The sequence below is a fragment of the Pygoscelis adeliae genome, unplaced genomic scaffold (genome assembly GCF_000699105.1).
Source record: "Pygoscelis adeliae isolate BGI_AS28 unplaced genomic scaffold, ASM69910v1 Scaffold14, whole genome shotgun sequence".
Taxonomy (NCBI): Eukaryota; Metazoa; Chordata; class Aves; order Sphenisciformes; family Spheniscidae; genus Pygoscelis; species Pygoscelis adeliae.
The window spans coordinates 17,136,987-17,153,885 of NW_008825109.1; the positions used below are offsets into that span (position 1 = coordinate 17,136,987).

Sequence of the window (16,899 nt, forward strand, 5' to 3'; positions counted from 1 at the left end):
TGGCCAGCAGTTCAGAGTTACATGCCTGAACTGTCAGTAACTACAGAGCACACAAAAAATGCTGAGGCAAGGACAGTACCATCAACAAGACTGGCAAAGAAACTGTTTAAAGACATTATTCTTTAAACCATTCACCCCCATTAGTTTTGAGATGAGTCCCTGTTTGGTAGCAACTTCAGCTGATGTTACCTCCATGCTTGCTGCCTGCTCCTTTCAGAATGATTAGCTTTTATAGGGACACAATATAGGATGCACCTCAGTCTTTTAACAGTACCTTCAAAACTTACTTCTGCTGGAGTCATGTATCAAATAGTGTTCTTTGACACAGCCTTTCAGGCCTGATGCTCTCCCACTGACGCAGTAAACATATTGTTAATTTAAATGTCCTGGGAGCTGACTACAAGCAACCCAAGCATAAAACGCAGGTTTTTCTGGTCCCAAAGTCGGTGTTAACATTTTTGTCCCTTAGTGTTCTGCAGCTGAAGTTCACTTTTTTTTTTGCAGTGGTGATGTCATCTGTGTTCCATAAACATGGAAGGTCGAGTTCCCTTGTGCTAGGAATGAAGTTGCACATTTTGGCAGCTCTAGAGACCATTCTGCTGTTATGTGTGGTCCCCATCTTCACCTTCCACAACCCCAGATACCTGCAGAACCAAGCTGTCAGCCTGATCCACACACAACTTGAAATCAAATCATTTTTCTGGGATACTTTTCAGACAGGATTACATTTGCATGAGGCCCAACTTTACAGCAACAGCTGACTGGCTAAAGCTAAAGGTGAAATCGTATCTTAGGTGAACTACCCAAAACCCTCACAACAGTCAGAGGTTACAATATGCATCTCACACTGAGACCAAACATCCTTCTCTACCAATTTAATACAGACTAGCTTCATTTCCACAAATTACTATGTTGCAAAATACAGATTAACTCTTCATACAACTACTCTGAAGTTTCCCCATGACACTTTTACCTAAGTAAAAGATTTTTCTTTTACTTGGCACATGGTAAAAACAAGAGTTCTGCACCATGGGGTGGAGAAAAAAGTTTGATGACGATAAAGAACTAAGATGATGATCACTTTTCCATGCTCACTGAATATGCAGGTTTCTCTGCAGAAGGAAATTCACTTAAAACATGTAATTTTACCAGATTAGCCATATCGATGTAATTCCCTGTGAGGCCAAATTCAGGATGTAATGGCTACATCTTACACTGCTGACCCAAAGTCTTTTAGTAACATAATGTTTGTTCCATTTAGGAAGTGTCCAAGAGGCAAGAGGTATATAAAACATAGGACTTTCCCCACAGCGTTCATGCAGATTCTCTACTTCTGGAGGTCACAGACCAGTTATTTTGGTATTGAATACAAACACCACAGATATGGAGTCATTAAAAATTCCATTCAATCCACATTCTGAACTTAGTGTTTACACCCACCAATAGCCATCACATCCAACACAGACAACTTCGAATGGCTAGTGTGCTATCTTCACGCCATCCAACAATGCTCACAAGATACTTCACCAAACATTTCAACAATTCAACAAACAAAACAGAAAATCACAACCACCCTTATCCTTAAGCTCCATCTTGACAGGACGAAGTATCCTACTGTGCATCACTTGGAGGGATGCTTCATCATCCTTCTGCAGGATCTGTGAACGGCTACCATTTCTGACAACTAAATCACTTCCATGTTATTTGCTAAAGTATCTTTATGTAGGTATCTACCCACCTATAGGTATGTACGGGTGTGTGTGCTTGTGCCTATTTTCTGTACACACAAAGTCTAAACTTTTAACTTTCAAACTAGCTGACTGCTGTAGTAGCTCTTGCATGGGGAACACACTCACTGCTCCGTAGCCAGACTGTACTTGGGCACGCCTTTTTCCCCAGGACGACTACAGTGATTTTGACACAGCTGACAGAGCTTGTGGTATTGCACTTACCCTGGGCGGGACAGTCTGCAGGGCTGTGATATAGTTCTCCAGAGCAATGCGGCGACGGTCATTCAGCATGGCTTCTACCCGTGCCATATGAGTCTCCACCAGTTGTTGCCTTTCATTCGCTGCTTCTTGTTCCAGTGATTCCACTTTCTCCTGGAAATGCTGAAAAAAACATCCATCACAACAGGAACAGTGAAGACATCAGCAGAGACCAGCGGACATGAACACCTCCGTGCAACACTCCTGCAAATCACCAAAATCTTTCTCCGTGTCAGTCTAGCTCGGCCCTCAGGAGCTCTGCACTGAACACACCTGTTACTGATTTCAGTGAGAACTGCTGATGCCCTGTATTCCTGAACACCTGGCCATATTTTATTAATCTAATCAAATATTCCTGACATGTTCAGCACAACCACCAGTGGATCCTTCATTTGCCCCGAGACAGTGGTTCAGCACTAGAGAACTGTGCCTAGAGGAGGGTGGAGTTTGGCAAGCATACGCCCCCTGCCATCACGAGCCATCAACATGACTTCATGAGCAAATCTACATGGGGGGAAAAAAAAATTCCAACTTGAACAGTGTCACTATAATTTCTTATAAACTGGCCACCACGAAGAAAAATCGAGCCCAAACTTATTCCAATAAAGGAAAAGATTGACTGGGTAAAATGCACAGAGAGCAAAGCTGTGGGATCTAATGTGCGATGCAATCTGGTTCTGAATGTTACCTTTTTATAGTTTTGCATTGAAATCATTCTAGCAGTACTGAATAATACCTGACATAGCCACAGTGGGATTCAAGGAGTGTCTGGCTTGTCAGAATTTTTGAACTACAGCATAATTTTGCATAAAATAATTTTTGGCTGAGGGATTTTTTCAGATAAAACCGATGGCGATTTCTTCTTTAAATCACATTTTCCATCTCTGCTTTGAGTTTAAGCCTGCAGCTTATATTAGTTTATTACGGCCTATATTTTGAAAGGGGCCTGTGGGAACAGAGTTTTCAGTTCTCACTGAAAGCAAATCAATTCAAGCGAAATTCTATCCCTCCACGCAGTCAAGAGCGATGTCCTGTGCTGCTGTTCCAGGGACTGGCTGCAAAGTACAGAGACACCCAGCAGCCCCTAACAGCTGGAAACAAAAATAGCAACAGTAAGAGCAGGGAATAACATTAAATCCCCATAGAAGTAGGTTTTAAAATTATATCACACCCAGCACCCCTTGTGTTTTAACTGCGGTCCCAGTGGGTAAGGTTGTGGTTGCGTTTTCCTTTACCTGGATAACGGCTTTCTTGTCAGCCTTTGGCAAGTTCTTTGCTTGGCGTTCTGCCTCTTCCCACTCTCTCATGACCTAACGAACAAAACAAGGAGCGTGACTTTCATATTTTCGTCTCTTGTCTCAGGGCTTTGCAACAGCCAAGCACTGCAGCTCCAACAGTCATCTTTTTATATTCCTCTCCTCTTTTTATCTCTATTAAAAAAAGCAGTTACAACGTTTAACAAAGGTACGATCCTGTTATTAAATTAAACAAAGATAGTACATTTGTGTCTGAACATCGTGCCAAGCTCTCTCAACTCCGTTGTGAAGCAACACAGCCATTAACCAGCCCTCAAGCAAGGGAAGTGGAGGTCTCTGTGGGTGAACACACCAACGCCTTTTCATCTCAGACAGAAAGGAAACAGCTTCCATCTATTGTACGTCCTTGGTCAAAATGACTGAATTTCAACTCGTTCTAATTGACACCTTTTTTGGTACCACAAAATTTTTTAGATTTATCCAGACTACATCGCTGGCCTTTGAGTAGGACTGATAAGAATTACACACAATTTGTGCTAGTCTGTCCAGAAATAGGTGTCCAACACTTCAAGAACTGAATATATGTGTATCTCAAGCACAACGCTGACAGAAAAATGATGTAGGAGAACTTTCAGTACCATTCCTTTCAGCAACATGAGAGGCCACCTCCTGTAACCCATGGCAGTATTTCAACAGTCAGGGAATGAGTTACTCTTAACTTGCTGCCCATGACATAGGAAACCTTCTCATGGTCTTACTTCGGGACTTTGCTCATTTCATACCTAGACAGCAATCTTCTCAGACAACACATTTCATGCAGGAACAATTGCTCTCACCAAATGCAGTGCACACAAATAAGCGACTTGTTTATCTGCAGGCTTAGCACAATGTCAGAAGAAGACAGAAGAAGCCTAGAAGCAATTACTCAAAATGTGCATTTCCTTTCCTTCCTTTCTCACCAAAAAAACCACTCTTCACACTTTCATACCATTTAATAGAAGTAGTCAAACGTACCCTTTCTAAAGGGGATTTCAGAAAAGCTCAGAGTCTGCATGCACAACTGAAATTTTACCAAGACCAATACCAAAGGCAGGACAAATTAGACCTGCTGTGTCTCATGTCTGCAAGTTGAGTCTCCACCACTCAGCTCCTGTCTCAGGCTCCCCCGTTTTCCCACATGCTGGACATTGCTAATCAGGCTGCTTGATGGACAGACTGGAGAGCACTGGTGGTGCCTCAGGGTATCTGGTTGAGCCTGTGTCTTTTAAAAAACAACCACCAAGAAACAAACCTGGGCTCAAAGGAGACTTTTACAAGTCCCAAACCTTGAAATGTAATCCCTTCTCAGTCCTATATAGGGTTGTAAACCCTAACAATTAACCCGCATGCAGACACCTGCACTCAAGACTAACTCAGGTATGGGATTTTGTTGTGAAGTTTTCATCTTCCTTTTGACCCAAAGTCTGGGAATGTATTTCAAGACAGCAATAAATCAGTCATAGCAAAAACAGATCAACTCACTCTCAGTGAAATTATTTATCTGTAAGAGATTCTGACCTCAATAACAGCCCAAGAGAGTGGAAACATATATTTTGGGAAGCTAACGTGATGCTGAAAACTTTCAAGTGGGAAATTGTTTTGCCTACTTTTGGGCTTCAGTGGGGGCATGGTTAGCCAGCAGCTGTAAGCACGAAGACCTGAAGTCAAATACTTAGAAATCACAGTCTTCACTTCACTCCACTCTTTTATTTGGAACTGTAAAATGAAACTTAAGTCCCAAGAATTGTACTACAACCTACATAAACTGGCAGCCTAAAAGTACCTCTTCAATTTACATTATCTTCTCATCAGACAAATACGCATTCATGTGCAAATTGCAGCCAAGCTCTAGGGAGGTAGGAAAACAAAATTTACAAGGAGACATTAAAATTCATTTGCAAGGGGTTGTAGTAAGCAGCTGATGACACAGAACATGATGCACGGTGCACTGAAGTTACAGGTCACCCCACTGCCAGTTACTTTCCCAGTACTTTGGCAGAGGAGATTTCACCACTTCTCTGATAAAGCAGGACTAGAGGACATGAACCGACACCACAATTTAGAGCACTGTGATGTGTTCCGGAAAAAACTTATTAATGCTCAGAGTGCTGCTGTGTATTAAGGGCACATTAGGTATTTATCTCTTGATTGTATGCTTAGGCCATGTGATTGTGGTGGCCAAGGAAACAATTCGTGTATACAGGCAGCACTTTTCTAGAGACCTGAAACGTCACTGGTGCCAGGATGTGAACGTTACAGAAAACCCAGAAATTATGGCATTAATTCAAGTCATAAACTACAATGATGTGCTCAAACTTGAGCATTGGCCTAGGTTAGCAACTTTATGATTTTCTTCTCCCTCCTCTCTTTTTATGTCTTCAAATCACATCTCTGACATCTGCTTAATACTGTTTTTCACTCTGAGTAAGCAGTTCATGGGTTTTCAGAACAACTGTTCCCTTGCCCTCTTTATACCCCAAACTAACCCTCTGCTAATCCACACCATGAAAACAAGTATTGTGGGTAATGTGATAAGGAGACCTTTGGCTAGACCAGGTCTCTCTGCCTGTTTTATTTCTCTAAACCTTTTAAGGTATGGAAGGCAGGATGATAAACTGACAGCCTGCACAGCTAGTTGGGAGGGATGTAAACTACAGGCTTCAGAGGTTCAGTTCTGGAGCAACGAGAGTGAATGGCTTGTGAAAAAATACAGAATGACATGGCTGTTTGCAGAAACAATATTCAATGTAAAGATTGCAGAAGCTGTGCTTTGAGTGCTGATTTTTGCAATTGAGAAGACTTCAATGGTTGAAAGCATCTCTGTGTGTATGTTAACTAACTGAACATACAACTGTCCTACAGCTATCTACGGGCAGTCATGCTACCACCCAGAGAAAACTTCTGTCTCACCGAATGTCATCGCTTTAGAGAATTATGAGTGACTAAGAAATATGCCATAGCACTCTGTAGGAAACCAAAGAGCAAGAAGGGAAAAAAAAATTCCCCAGATACACATGTGCAGAAAAAGGCTGAACTTGGCCTCCATGCACTTATAAACCTATTCTCCTTCATTGACAGCACAGACCTATCAAAGCCACACAGATTTATGGCTCTTCAAGGCTTGGCGGCTTTGTGCAGGAAAAATGACGACTTCTGGTTGAGATTTAAGAAGCAAGCCATTTCAAAGTCAAACTTCTTCAGAACTCAGGACTTAGTGCCTGGCAGACTCCTTTTGAAATTGGGCTGTAGGGGACAGCAAGAGGGAAAAAGAAGTACGGAAAGTGTCATTCATTATTAAGAGAGATACTAAGCACAAAAATCTCATTATATTGAAAACAGCAGAATTTACTCCCATTTTTTACACTGGGGCACAGAAGCATATCTGCAAGAGAAGAATTTATGACAAACATTTGGATTACAGCAATCAGACCAGCAGAGGTGCTTGCCTGAGGTTTGCTTTGTTAGAAGATCCAAGTCATGCCAGTAAGATGCCTACTTTTGTCAAGGGCTTTTGTTCCACGCTTAAATCTTGACCCTTTTTCTGGTAATAACATCATTAAACCTCTCCAAAGAGCCCTGAGTGTAACTGAGGGGGATATTCCTACTAAGCTGACAGTCAGTTTTAAGGAAGGAGAACCCTCCGACACACAATAATAGAGATGGTGGGATCTAGGGAATATAGGGACTATCTTTGTTGGGGACATGGGCAGTGGCATTGAGTGCACCCTCAGCAAGTTTGCAGATGACACCAAGCTAAGTGATGTGGTTGATACTCTAGAGGGAAGGGATGCCATTCAGAGGGACCTTGACAGGCTTGAGAGGTGGGCCCGTGCGAACCTCATGAAGTTCAACAAGGCCAAGTGTAAGCTCCTGCACCTGGTTTGGGGCAATCCCAAACATCGATACAGCCTGGGCAATGGGTGGATTGAGAGCAGCCCTGCCAAGAAGGACTCGGGGGTACTGGTGGATGAAAAACTGAGTATGAGCTGGCAATGTGCGCTCGCAGCCCAGAAAGCCAACCATATCCTGGGCTGCATCAAAAGAAGCATGGCCAGCAGGTTGAGCAAGGTGATTCTCCCCCTCTACCTGACTCTCATGAGACCCCACCTGGAGTACTGCGTCCAGCTCTGGGGCCCCCAGTATAAGACAGACATGGACCTGCTCGAGCAGGTCCAGAGGAGGGCCACAAAGATGATTGGGGGGCTGGAGCACCTCCCCTATGAGGCCAGGCTGAGAGAGTTGGGGTTGTTTAGCTTGCAGAAGAGAAGGCTCTGGGGAGACCTTATAGTAGCCTTCCTGTACTTAAAGGGGGCCTACAGGAAAGATGGGGAGGGACTCTTTATCAGGGAGTCTAGTGACAGGATGAGGGGTCACAGTTTTAAACTGAAAGAGGGTAGACTTAGATTAGATATAAGGAAGAAATTCTTTACTGTGAGGGTGGTGAGACACTGGAACAGATTGCCCAGGGAAGTTGCGGATGCCCCCTCCCTGGAAGTGTTCAAGACCAGGTTGGACGGGGCTTTGAGCAACCTGATCTAGTGGAAGGTATCCCTGCCCATGGCAGGGGGGTTGGAACTACATGATCTTTAAGGTCCCTTCCAACCCAAACCATTTATGGTGCCACTGGCACTAAAGATCAGCTGAAGACCTCTCCAGGATGTTGGAACTAGTGGCATGCAATAAAAAAAAAAAATCTTGAACGTAACACCAGCCCTGTTTAGGCTGGCTGAGGACTGCAGTATTTTCAGATGTTTGCTTTGGAAATGAACTTCCAAGAAGCAAGACTATTCTAGGAGACAAGGTATCATTAAGTTCCTATCATAAGTACTGTACATGCTATGATTCCTAAAATATTGTGAAGAGCAAATGGAAGAGTAAATTTAAGACATGAGGATGTCACAAGATGTTTGAGGAGGGAAATGTATAAATATACTGCTCCCTTGAGTAAGGTTCAGTATCTGGTTCCACCAGGCTATTTAGCAGCAGCTATTTAAGTGAGGGAGCTGTACGGGAGTTAACAAACCGGAAAGAGAAAGAGGAAAAGGGGAATTGTACCAAAACAGGAAACAAGAACCATGGCATCCTGCAATCAGTTAGCATAATCTCTCCCTGTTGTACGTCAGAGAATAACAAACATTTAAAGGTTACACATGCATTGCTGAATAGCTATCCTGTTCTCATGGGAATGTAGCTTTACTGTTATTTGGAGTTGCATTAATAATTCCTGGGAAAATCTGAAAATTGTATGCTAACGTAATTCTCTTTACAGTAGTGCCTAGGGAAGTTTAGAAGCCTTGTTGCTCCAGGTGCCATGCAAGACGTAAAGGCAGAAAAACTTTCATGGTCTGTAGTCTAAAGGGACGGACACAAGAGCAGAAGGGATTAGAACAGTCTGAACCAGAGGTGCATCAGGTCACCGTACTAACGAGCACAGAGTCCCCTAGAAAGAGAGTCTTTTAGGAGCTGTGAACTATGAACCGACACAACCACTAACAGAAGCTGGGCCTCTCTGCCTGAGTGAATATCTTTATGCAAGAGAAAACAAACACGAGTTTTCAGAATTTCATGGTAAACAAAGGGAAATCTCAGAAAGAGGATATACAGAATATCTGCATTTGCCCTGATGATGTTTTGATTAAAATATTTAATTTCAATTTAATTTTTTAGTGATGAACTTCCTTACACCTTAGATGATTACATTTTATATGTGAATTATTAGTTAATTGGCTGTTGCAAAGTAAAGTGTGCATCTAAACAAATACTGTTTTAAAACTAGCTGCTTTATTAAATAAAAGAAATATCTGTATTTCGTGAACCAACCAATTTATTTCCGATTATGACATTTATCAAGATTAAAGAATGACTTGATCGTTTTCTTGAAACCACTGATCATTTCCTCTCTTTTTAATACAAGAAAAATGGACATTGCTGCTGCTTTATAAGTCCCCATTTCTCAGCTTTGAAAGAACTGGACTTTGAGTAAAAAAAAAGAAAAAAAGAATAAATATGTTCAGTGCAGCTGGAGGACTTAGCTAGTGACTCTCACTTGTTAACTTTTTTTTTTTAAGAGAAAAACATTGTCAGCAAAAGCTTGTTTTTAATATAACAAGTTTCAACTTCAAATTAATTTTTAGTTAAGTATGTATTAAGAACATACCTGATTTTAAAGAAAATGTAAAAAGCAATTTTTAAATAAATTGCCAGAAAAGCAGACTGGTGGTATGGGTCACAGACATATCACAGTTCACGTGAGGGAACACAGAATGGTAAACTAGCTGGCTTTTCTACTTCTCCATAAGATCTTATATTTTTTAAACATTTGAAATGTTATCTGGGAGAGGCTAGTTCAGTACAGTACAAAACATTAACCACAGAAGCGGAAACTAATTTCTAAAAACCTAAGTTAACTCTCTTCTTCAAAGCTCTGCAGGAGTTCTGTGTACTTCAAGACATACATACTTTAAGCTGTGATTTCATAAGCAGCTTAAGCAAATTAAAGATCAAACATCTTTCTTTCTCGATGTACCTATCGTGCTGCTGTTTCCCAGGTCTGACTTAGCTTGCTGAATTGGCCAGAGTTGCTTATTTCCCTTCTTTTTGGAAGAGTGACATTGCAGTGAGATGAGGGAGCTGACCTGCCTCACCCCGCAGCTGTACACTCATTAGCGCTGACAGAAAGGCTGGCTGGGAACGTGCTAACGAGGGCAGAGCACGCGCAGCACCAGCGTGATCTTCAGTCAAACCCTTGAACCACAGCCTTCATTTATGAGGTTGCCCCAAATGTGCATGGTAAAATGTGCAGCGTATTTACCCAGAAGTTTTCTGATGCTACGGTTCAGTGCTTTTCCCAGTTAATTTTGTTGGCCTCAAGCACCGACACTGTATGGTCTCTCTGTATGATGTCTTCTGGGTGCCTGTGCATTCAGTTAGGCTCTTTTCCACAAACCATCAGCTTTGTAGAAAATACACAGTTCACCCAAGTACTGCCCTTAATTACTCAGCTTAACCTTTACATATTTAGATGTTGGACACAAACCTGAAACCCCGGTGAGAATCTGAGGACTGTTCCAGGGAAACCTGCCTTTCGCACCGACTGCCCTTCGCTTTCAGGACACCCGCCCCTACAGTGTTTTTTTTAAAAAAGGCTATTTCAAGGGGAGGTAATAACGGGGCGATGACTGCATTACCCGCTGACCCTCCATGTGCCTGGCTGGGGCAGGATCTCTCTCCTCTGCCAGGCGGCTGCGTGCACAACGTTTTTTATCCTCCCAATTCCCAGCCCGTTCTTCCCAAACTGAGTACTGTAGCCACACAGAAGTTTGTTACGAAGAGGACTGGGATAAGCCGCTCCCTCGGCAGGAGCACAGCGTGCAGGTGCCTCGTGAGCTGTTGCTCACCCCTCTCCCGACTCACCCCATGGCTTCAGGCTGGCTCTGAGACGGGTGCTGCATGCACCCACGCTCAGCAGCGCTCGCGCTGCGGCCGCCTCGGCCACTGGTCATTTTAATGAAGTTGTTTAATCTTCCAGAGGAAAGGACTCAATAACACTTTAAAAAGCATTAAATTGGGACTATTTTCTCTATTTAAGAAGAAGACAGCTTGTTTGTCCTACAATGCTTCCCAAGCGGAGGCAGATGAGGAGCACATATCTTCCTATCTATTAAGTGTCATTCTTGGCATGTGGTTTGCACTGATCGGGTGACTGCTTCAGGTAAGATGCCCTGCTCTATTTATTAGAAAAGTGCCAGGCATAGCTACAGTGCCAGTAGACGGGGACTTATTCTCAGAGCTTAATTTCAGGGCTACTCAAGCATTTTAGCACAGACCTAAAGGTTAATGTGTCAGTAATGCACAGAAACACTAAAAATGCAACAGGGGAACAAAGTTGCAATGAAAAATTATAGTAAAATAGCTACACAGACATATTCAGTGCATCTCAATTATACTACATTCGTTTTTGTGGTTGTTCCATCCTAAAAAAATATGCACCACAGGCTTTCCTTTAAGCCTCTTACATTTCTTCTTTGTTGTTATCAGAGCAGAACTGTGACAATTTTTTATTGGCAATGCTATTATAAACCCTATTTCTGAGAGTGGATAGCTCATCTCTTAGTGTTCAATAGGATTAAAAATAGCGTACAGTTTCAGGCTATACAGATCTTTTTAGTTAAAGGAAAAAAAAGGGTTGATTCAGTTGGATTTTGGTTCAGTTCAAAAGCACTAATTTTTCCTCTTTTCTTCGGCTTTAGATGCATTTCATGTTACCTCGAGGCTCCAGACCATTAGATGAACATATGCGAGCTTACGTTACCCCAGGGCACGACCATGTATGCGTACACAGGAAGAACGAAGCTAATCACAAGCAATCTCCCTCAGCTGCCACAAAGGAAGGATGACTAATACAGTGGTCAAGTTCTTTACTTAGAAATAAGAATAATCTCATCAAAAGAAACCAAAATTCTTCCACAAAGATGAGAGCAATTTTTAACAGACTTCTTTTTCCTTTTTACTAGCACAAGTAACTGTAGTGACTTACGATCACAGCTCCGACCAAACCACAAAGGTATGTCCCAGCCAGCTGAATTTTTAGATACAGTCGGAAAGGCAGTAAATGGTGTATTTACAACATTGCAAATAGGCAGGGCAGCTGGCTGAAGCCTTGGGAAACGAGAAGGTGAAGGACCCCGAGCACCTTATGACTTGACAGACAAAACTCCCACATTTAGGAATAAAGAAATCTCCCCTTACCTGAGACATCCTTTCACGATGCTTAGCTTCAAGTCTCTCCTTGGCCTTCTGGAAATGGGCATGTTCATTCTCATCTCCAGGTGTCTCCAAATATTTGTCAACAGCATCAGGAGTGCTAGCAGCAGTGGTAGGGACTGTGGTAAAATTTTGAGGAGGGGAGAAGGAAGGGAGGGCGAAGAAAAGCAGAATTTCTACTTTAGTACAGGTAAAATTTAGTCAGACCAAGCAAGAAACATCTGTTCTAATTTCTATTGGAATAAAGCCATTCATTTAACCTCAGAGGAGGATATAAAAATGTGGTTTAGGTGGATATATTACACGCAGCAAATATATATAAATATACAAGGATTTCCCCCCTGCCCCATTTTATAAACCAGGAGAAACTCTTCAGAGTGAACAAAGCAAAGCAAACAGGTTAGAAATTGCTGCCAAAGGAAAAATTCCAAGGAAAAAAAAGCCTGGCAATGACTGAAGTACATAAGCCAGTAGAAAGCCTTTTGCAAAGTTACATGCTTTGTATATTACTTTATTTTTAAAAGGTAAACTGTAACACACATGAGTGCCAATGCAAATACATTTTAAAGCACCTGTGGACCCCACAGAACCCTAATGAAATACCTCAAATCCTTCCCTTAGTGACAGTTTGGCCGCACAGATATTTACTTTATTTGTAACAACTTTGATTAAGAAAACCCCTCATGGATGCTGGAAATAATCAGCAATCTTGCACTAATCGCTAGCCATTCCTGTCAGAAAACTAGGCAATACCGACCACACTGGTAATGCAAAGATTTGCGTTTGGGGTAATTCAAGCAGAGTGAGCAACAGTTCCTTCACTACGCAGTAACATCCAACAACCCCTACATTAACTAGAGTAACATTTCTGTGCTCAGGACATAACAGCAATTTAAAAAACTCTCCAATGATGATCAACTATTTCATTTCAACTATACTGTCCCTAAATATTTTATTATGTAATTAGTTTCATTTCCCTGGTCACATTTAGTTCAACAACTGCAAAGTTAGTTTAAAAGTTCTGACAAACAAACAAAGACCATACACATAGTTGCGCAGGATTTTTTTTTTTAAATGCGTTTGACTACATGTACTATAGTTAACTTCACTTACAGAGGTAATACATTTTAGTAGATAGACTAATACAGGTAGGAAAAAACCCAGGACCCTCCCGCATCCCAAACATTTCTCAATGTCTTCAACAACAGCAAACTTTAATCTGAAGATCAGACTGAGTAATAACAAACCAATATTTATTTATGACTACTTTCCCCAAAACAAGTTGAAAGATAAACACACCTATGTTAAATTATTAAATAAAAAAAACCTAAAAAATCATCAGTTAGAAGTACAACATGTTAGTCCCAATGAAATACATCCTCAAATTTTAAGAGAAACTTAAAACAAAATCCAAACTTTTCCTCCAATTTTACCTTAGGTGCATAACCCCAAAAGAAAACAAAAACCCCCAAAATGAACAGAAAGTCTTTGGATTTGGCTGCATTTGAGATATCTCTATATGTTCTCTGCAATAGGCATGAATGCTTTTGGCTGCTGTTGGTATAAATTGCACAATGGATTTTGTAAGTTACTCACTGGATCAAAGGAAAGGCCTTGCTTGTCTCAAAACAAACAAACAAAAAAATCTATAAGCAACCAAAAAAAAATCCAATTGAGAAGTCATAGGCAGTGCAAATTATCACTCCTCCCACCATTTTTAGATTTGTTTCATAATTATTTAATTACAAGTTTACATTTTGTAAAATTGTAACCTTTGTTACTGAAGTACTGTAACAACGAAACAGGAACAAATAAGCTTCCTGACAAGCCACAAAGATTACAAAAATAGAATGCAACTCTTAATATTTTCAGTGGTTACTCCTGCAACTTCAGACAATTTAGTCTCTAATATTGTTATAAAAGCATAAAAATTTTCTTCCTTTTTAAAGTCTTTATGATAACAGCCCATCTTAATGATAACATGGTTTGTGGTGGGGTGCAGTGCTGCCTGCCAGAAAGGCTACAGCCATTATAAGCAAATTCCAAAACCAGATCACCCAAAGCTCGGACTGAGTGAAAACATTTCTGTAATGCTCAGAAGTATTTCTAAGTATCTTTGCCTTTTAATCTCTCAAAGATTAAATTAATTTCTTGCTTATCTTTTCCGAAGCTGCAGTTAAGTACAGTATATTTTAATTCCATTTAGAAAATGAAAAGAAAATTCTATTTCAAAGCAGGAAGAAATTTAAGAACATCAGACAGAGCAAAGGCCATCCCTTCCAGGCTCCTGTTTCCTGACAGGGGTCACCAAACCCCCCCAGGCAAGATCAGTGAATACTCTTTTGCAATGTTTAACTAACTTTGCTGGATTTTCCTTCCATTACTCTGATTTTATTTTTTTTCCCCAAAAACTTGTGTGAGATTTAACATTCACAATATGGTGTGGCAATGAGTTCCACAGTTTAATCAGGCTTTGTGTGAAGAGGATTCTCCTCCTCTTAGAAAATCTCTACACCCTCCATCGCTGCCTCTGCAGGACACAGCAGGGTTTAGCACAAAAAGATCGAATGGGGGAGAGCTCTAGCGCATTCATTGTCCTTCTCCATCTTTTATAGATTTTTTTTTTTTTAAACTGAACTTAAGTCTGTACAAATGCAAGTGGAAAGAAGTGACGATCTAAATAAGTGCCCAATAAATTATGCAAATTTAACCTTTAATTTATTGAACAGGAAAAAAGGTCACCAGCATTTGCACTGAGATTCCATTACTCTGATTTTATTTTTTTTTCCCCAAAAACTTGCGTGAGATTTAACATTCACAATATGGTGTGGCAATGAGTTCCACAGTTTAATCAGGCTTCTCCACAGTTTAATCAGTGAAGAGGATTCTCCTCCTCTTAGAAAATCTCTACACCCTCCATCGCTGCGCTGCCTCTGCAGGACACAGCAGGGTTTAGCACAAAAAGATCGAATGGGGGAGAGCTCTAGCGCATTCATTGTCCTTCTCCATCTTTTATAGATTTTTTTTTTTTTAAACTGAACTTAAGTCTGTACAAATGCAAGTGGAAAGAAGTGACGATCTAAATAAGTGCCCAATAAATTATGCAAATTTAACCTTTAATTTATTGAACAGGAAAAAAGGTCACCAGCATTTGCACTGAGATCAGTTAAGCCACCTGTACATTCAAGGCCTGATTTTGAAAAGCTCCCATCTCACACGCATAGCCTTTACGTCCCAAATTTTCAGACAATACACTTACTTCCCACCGGGATGCTCGCTGGTGTGTTTCTGAACAGGCGAGGGTAGCGGGTGCTGAGAACTGGAAAACCTGATTTCAGTGCCTCGTGCGGAGGATGTCAGAGCACCCGGCCCCCTCCAAAAGCTGTGCAAAACCAAATCACAGACTAGGCATTAAACACCACAGACCCGGATGCCTGAGACAGCCAGGCTGTGCCCAGGAGCACGGGAAAGGATGCGGGCAGTACATTGATATCCGACTGCAGCCTGCTCTCTCAAGCCAACTCTAAAGAGGGTAATGCTACTGAAGAGTAATTCTGCGTACAAGGAGAAAGCTACTACCCCTGACCTTGTGTAAAAGGCTGGTGTAACGCCACATGGGGCTCTCCACTACGCGCTCCCAAAAAGAAAGAGGGCTCGGAAATGGGCATGTGGGCTGATGGGAGCTTGGGGGACCTGTCTCATGGTAAAAAGCTCAATCAGTTACACTCATCCACCAGGGAGTGGACTACTAATTTGATTTAGAAAATCTCTACTGAGAAAAGATTTCTGACAACAGCTTTATTGGAGTGAAGCAACTGAGGTCTGATAGTTGGAAACCAAAGCTAGGCAGAAATAAGTCTGGAAATCCAGACCAGAAATGAGCCACCCACTTTCAGTAGTAAGTGCAATTAATTATTTGAACAACTTACACAAAGATACGCTGATTTGCCCAAAAGCATGCTTGAAAACATCCTGCTTCAGCATCTCCTTCCGAAACCCTGCCAGCAAACCGATGTGAAACCAAGGGGTAAAAGGGGTGTTTTCTCCCTCCCTGCTTGCTGCTGGCACGGGTCCATGCCCAGCACATGTCAGAGCAGGCCGAGCTAGCGGAAAGCCAGCCGTAAGGACCCAGCCTGCCTACCACTCCTGGAATGTTTATTTGGCCGCTGGTGGCCGCAGAGACCGACCAACCTACCAAAACCGACCACATCTCACTCTGTAAACTGTTTAAACTCTTAAAAAAACAGGGATAATTTGCATTAGAAAGAAGTTCAGCGCCTATGTTTAGGAAAATACTAAAAGGTGAGACGAAATGGTCATATAAGTTTTTGTTTCTGTTATAACTGCAATTCAGAAGCGGTCTTTTTGTGAGTGGTTAGCTATTCACGTAATTTGAAATCAGAACTGTTTCTCTGACAAAAAATAGCTAGTCTGCTTAAAGACAAATAACCCTACAAGATTTTGCTCCTTGTATTTACAAAGCCTGCAAATGATTATGTGACAACTTCTCCATCCAGTATTAAAAAAATCATAATCATCAATAGTATGTTAAAAAACCCTTCTGATTCCAACATAATGATAACCGACAGCCTACCCTCCCCCACAAGAAAAAAAGAGAGTTACAAAAATACTGAGCCTCCCTTCTTTGGCATAAAGCAGAAACATTTTAAAATTTCTTCATGGCTGTTGGCACAAACCCTATCCTTTGCACTCCAATACATTTGGGGACTTTGTTTCTAGAGATGTATTGTGTGTTTTCTCGTAGTAAATTGTGAACATTTGGTCAGACATTAGTTACCTGTAAGGATTCCTTAAAAATCTGCAGCCTGATCTTTGACTGCATCTGCTCTTAG

The 16,899-nt window shown here is 41.5% G+C and overlaps 1 protein-coding gene across 1 annotated transcript in view; it reads right to left on the reverse strand.

The window, feature by feature from the left end:
- APP (amyloid beta (A4) precursor protein) overlaps positions 1-16,899 on the reverse strand; it is a 185,283-nt gene that overhangs the window by 60,550 nt on the left and 107,834 nt on the right. Inside the window, exons 8-10 of the mRNA XM_009327797.1 lie at positions 12,032-12,165; positions 3,224-3,298; positions 1,953-2,111 (exon numbers count right to left, since the gene is read on the reverse strand). Coding sequence (XP_009326072.1) covers positions 1,953-2,111; positions 3,224-3,298; positions 12,032-12,165 — 368 coding nt within the window. The remainder of the gene's footprint in view (positions 1-1,952; positions 2,112-3,223; positions 3,299-12,031; positions 12,166-16,899) is intronic.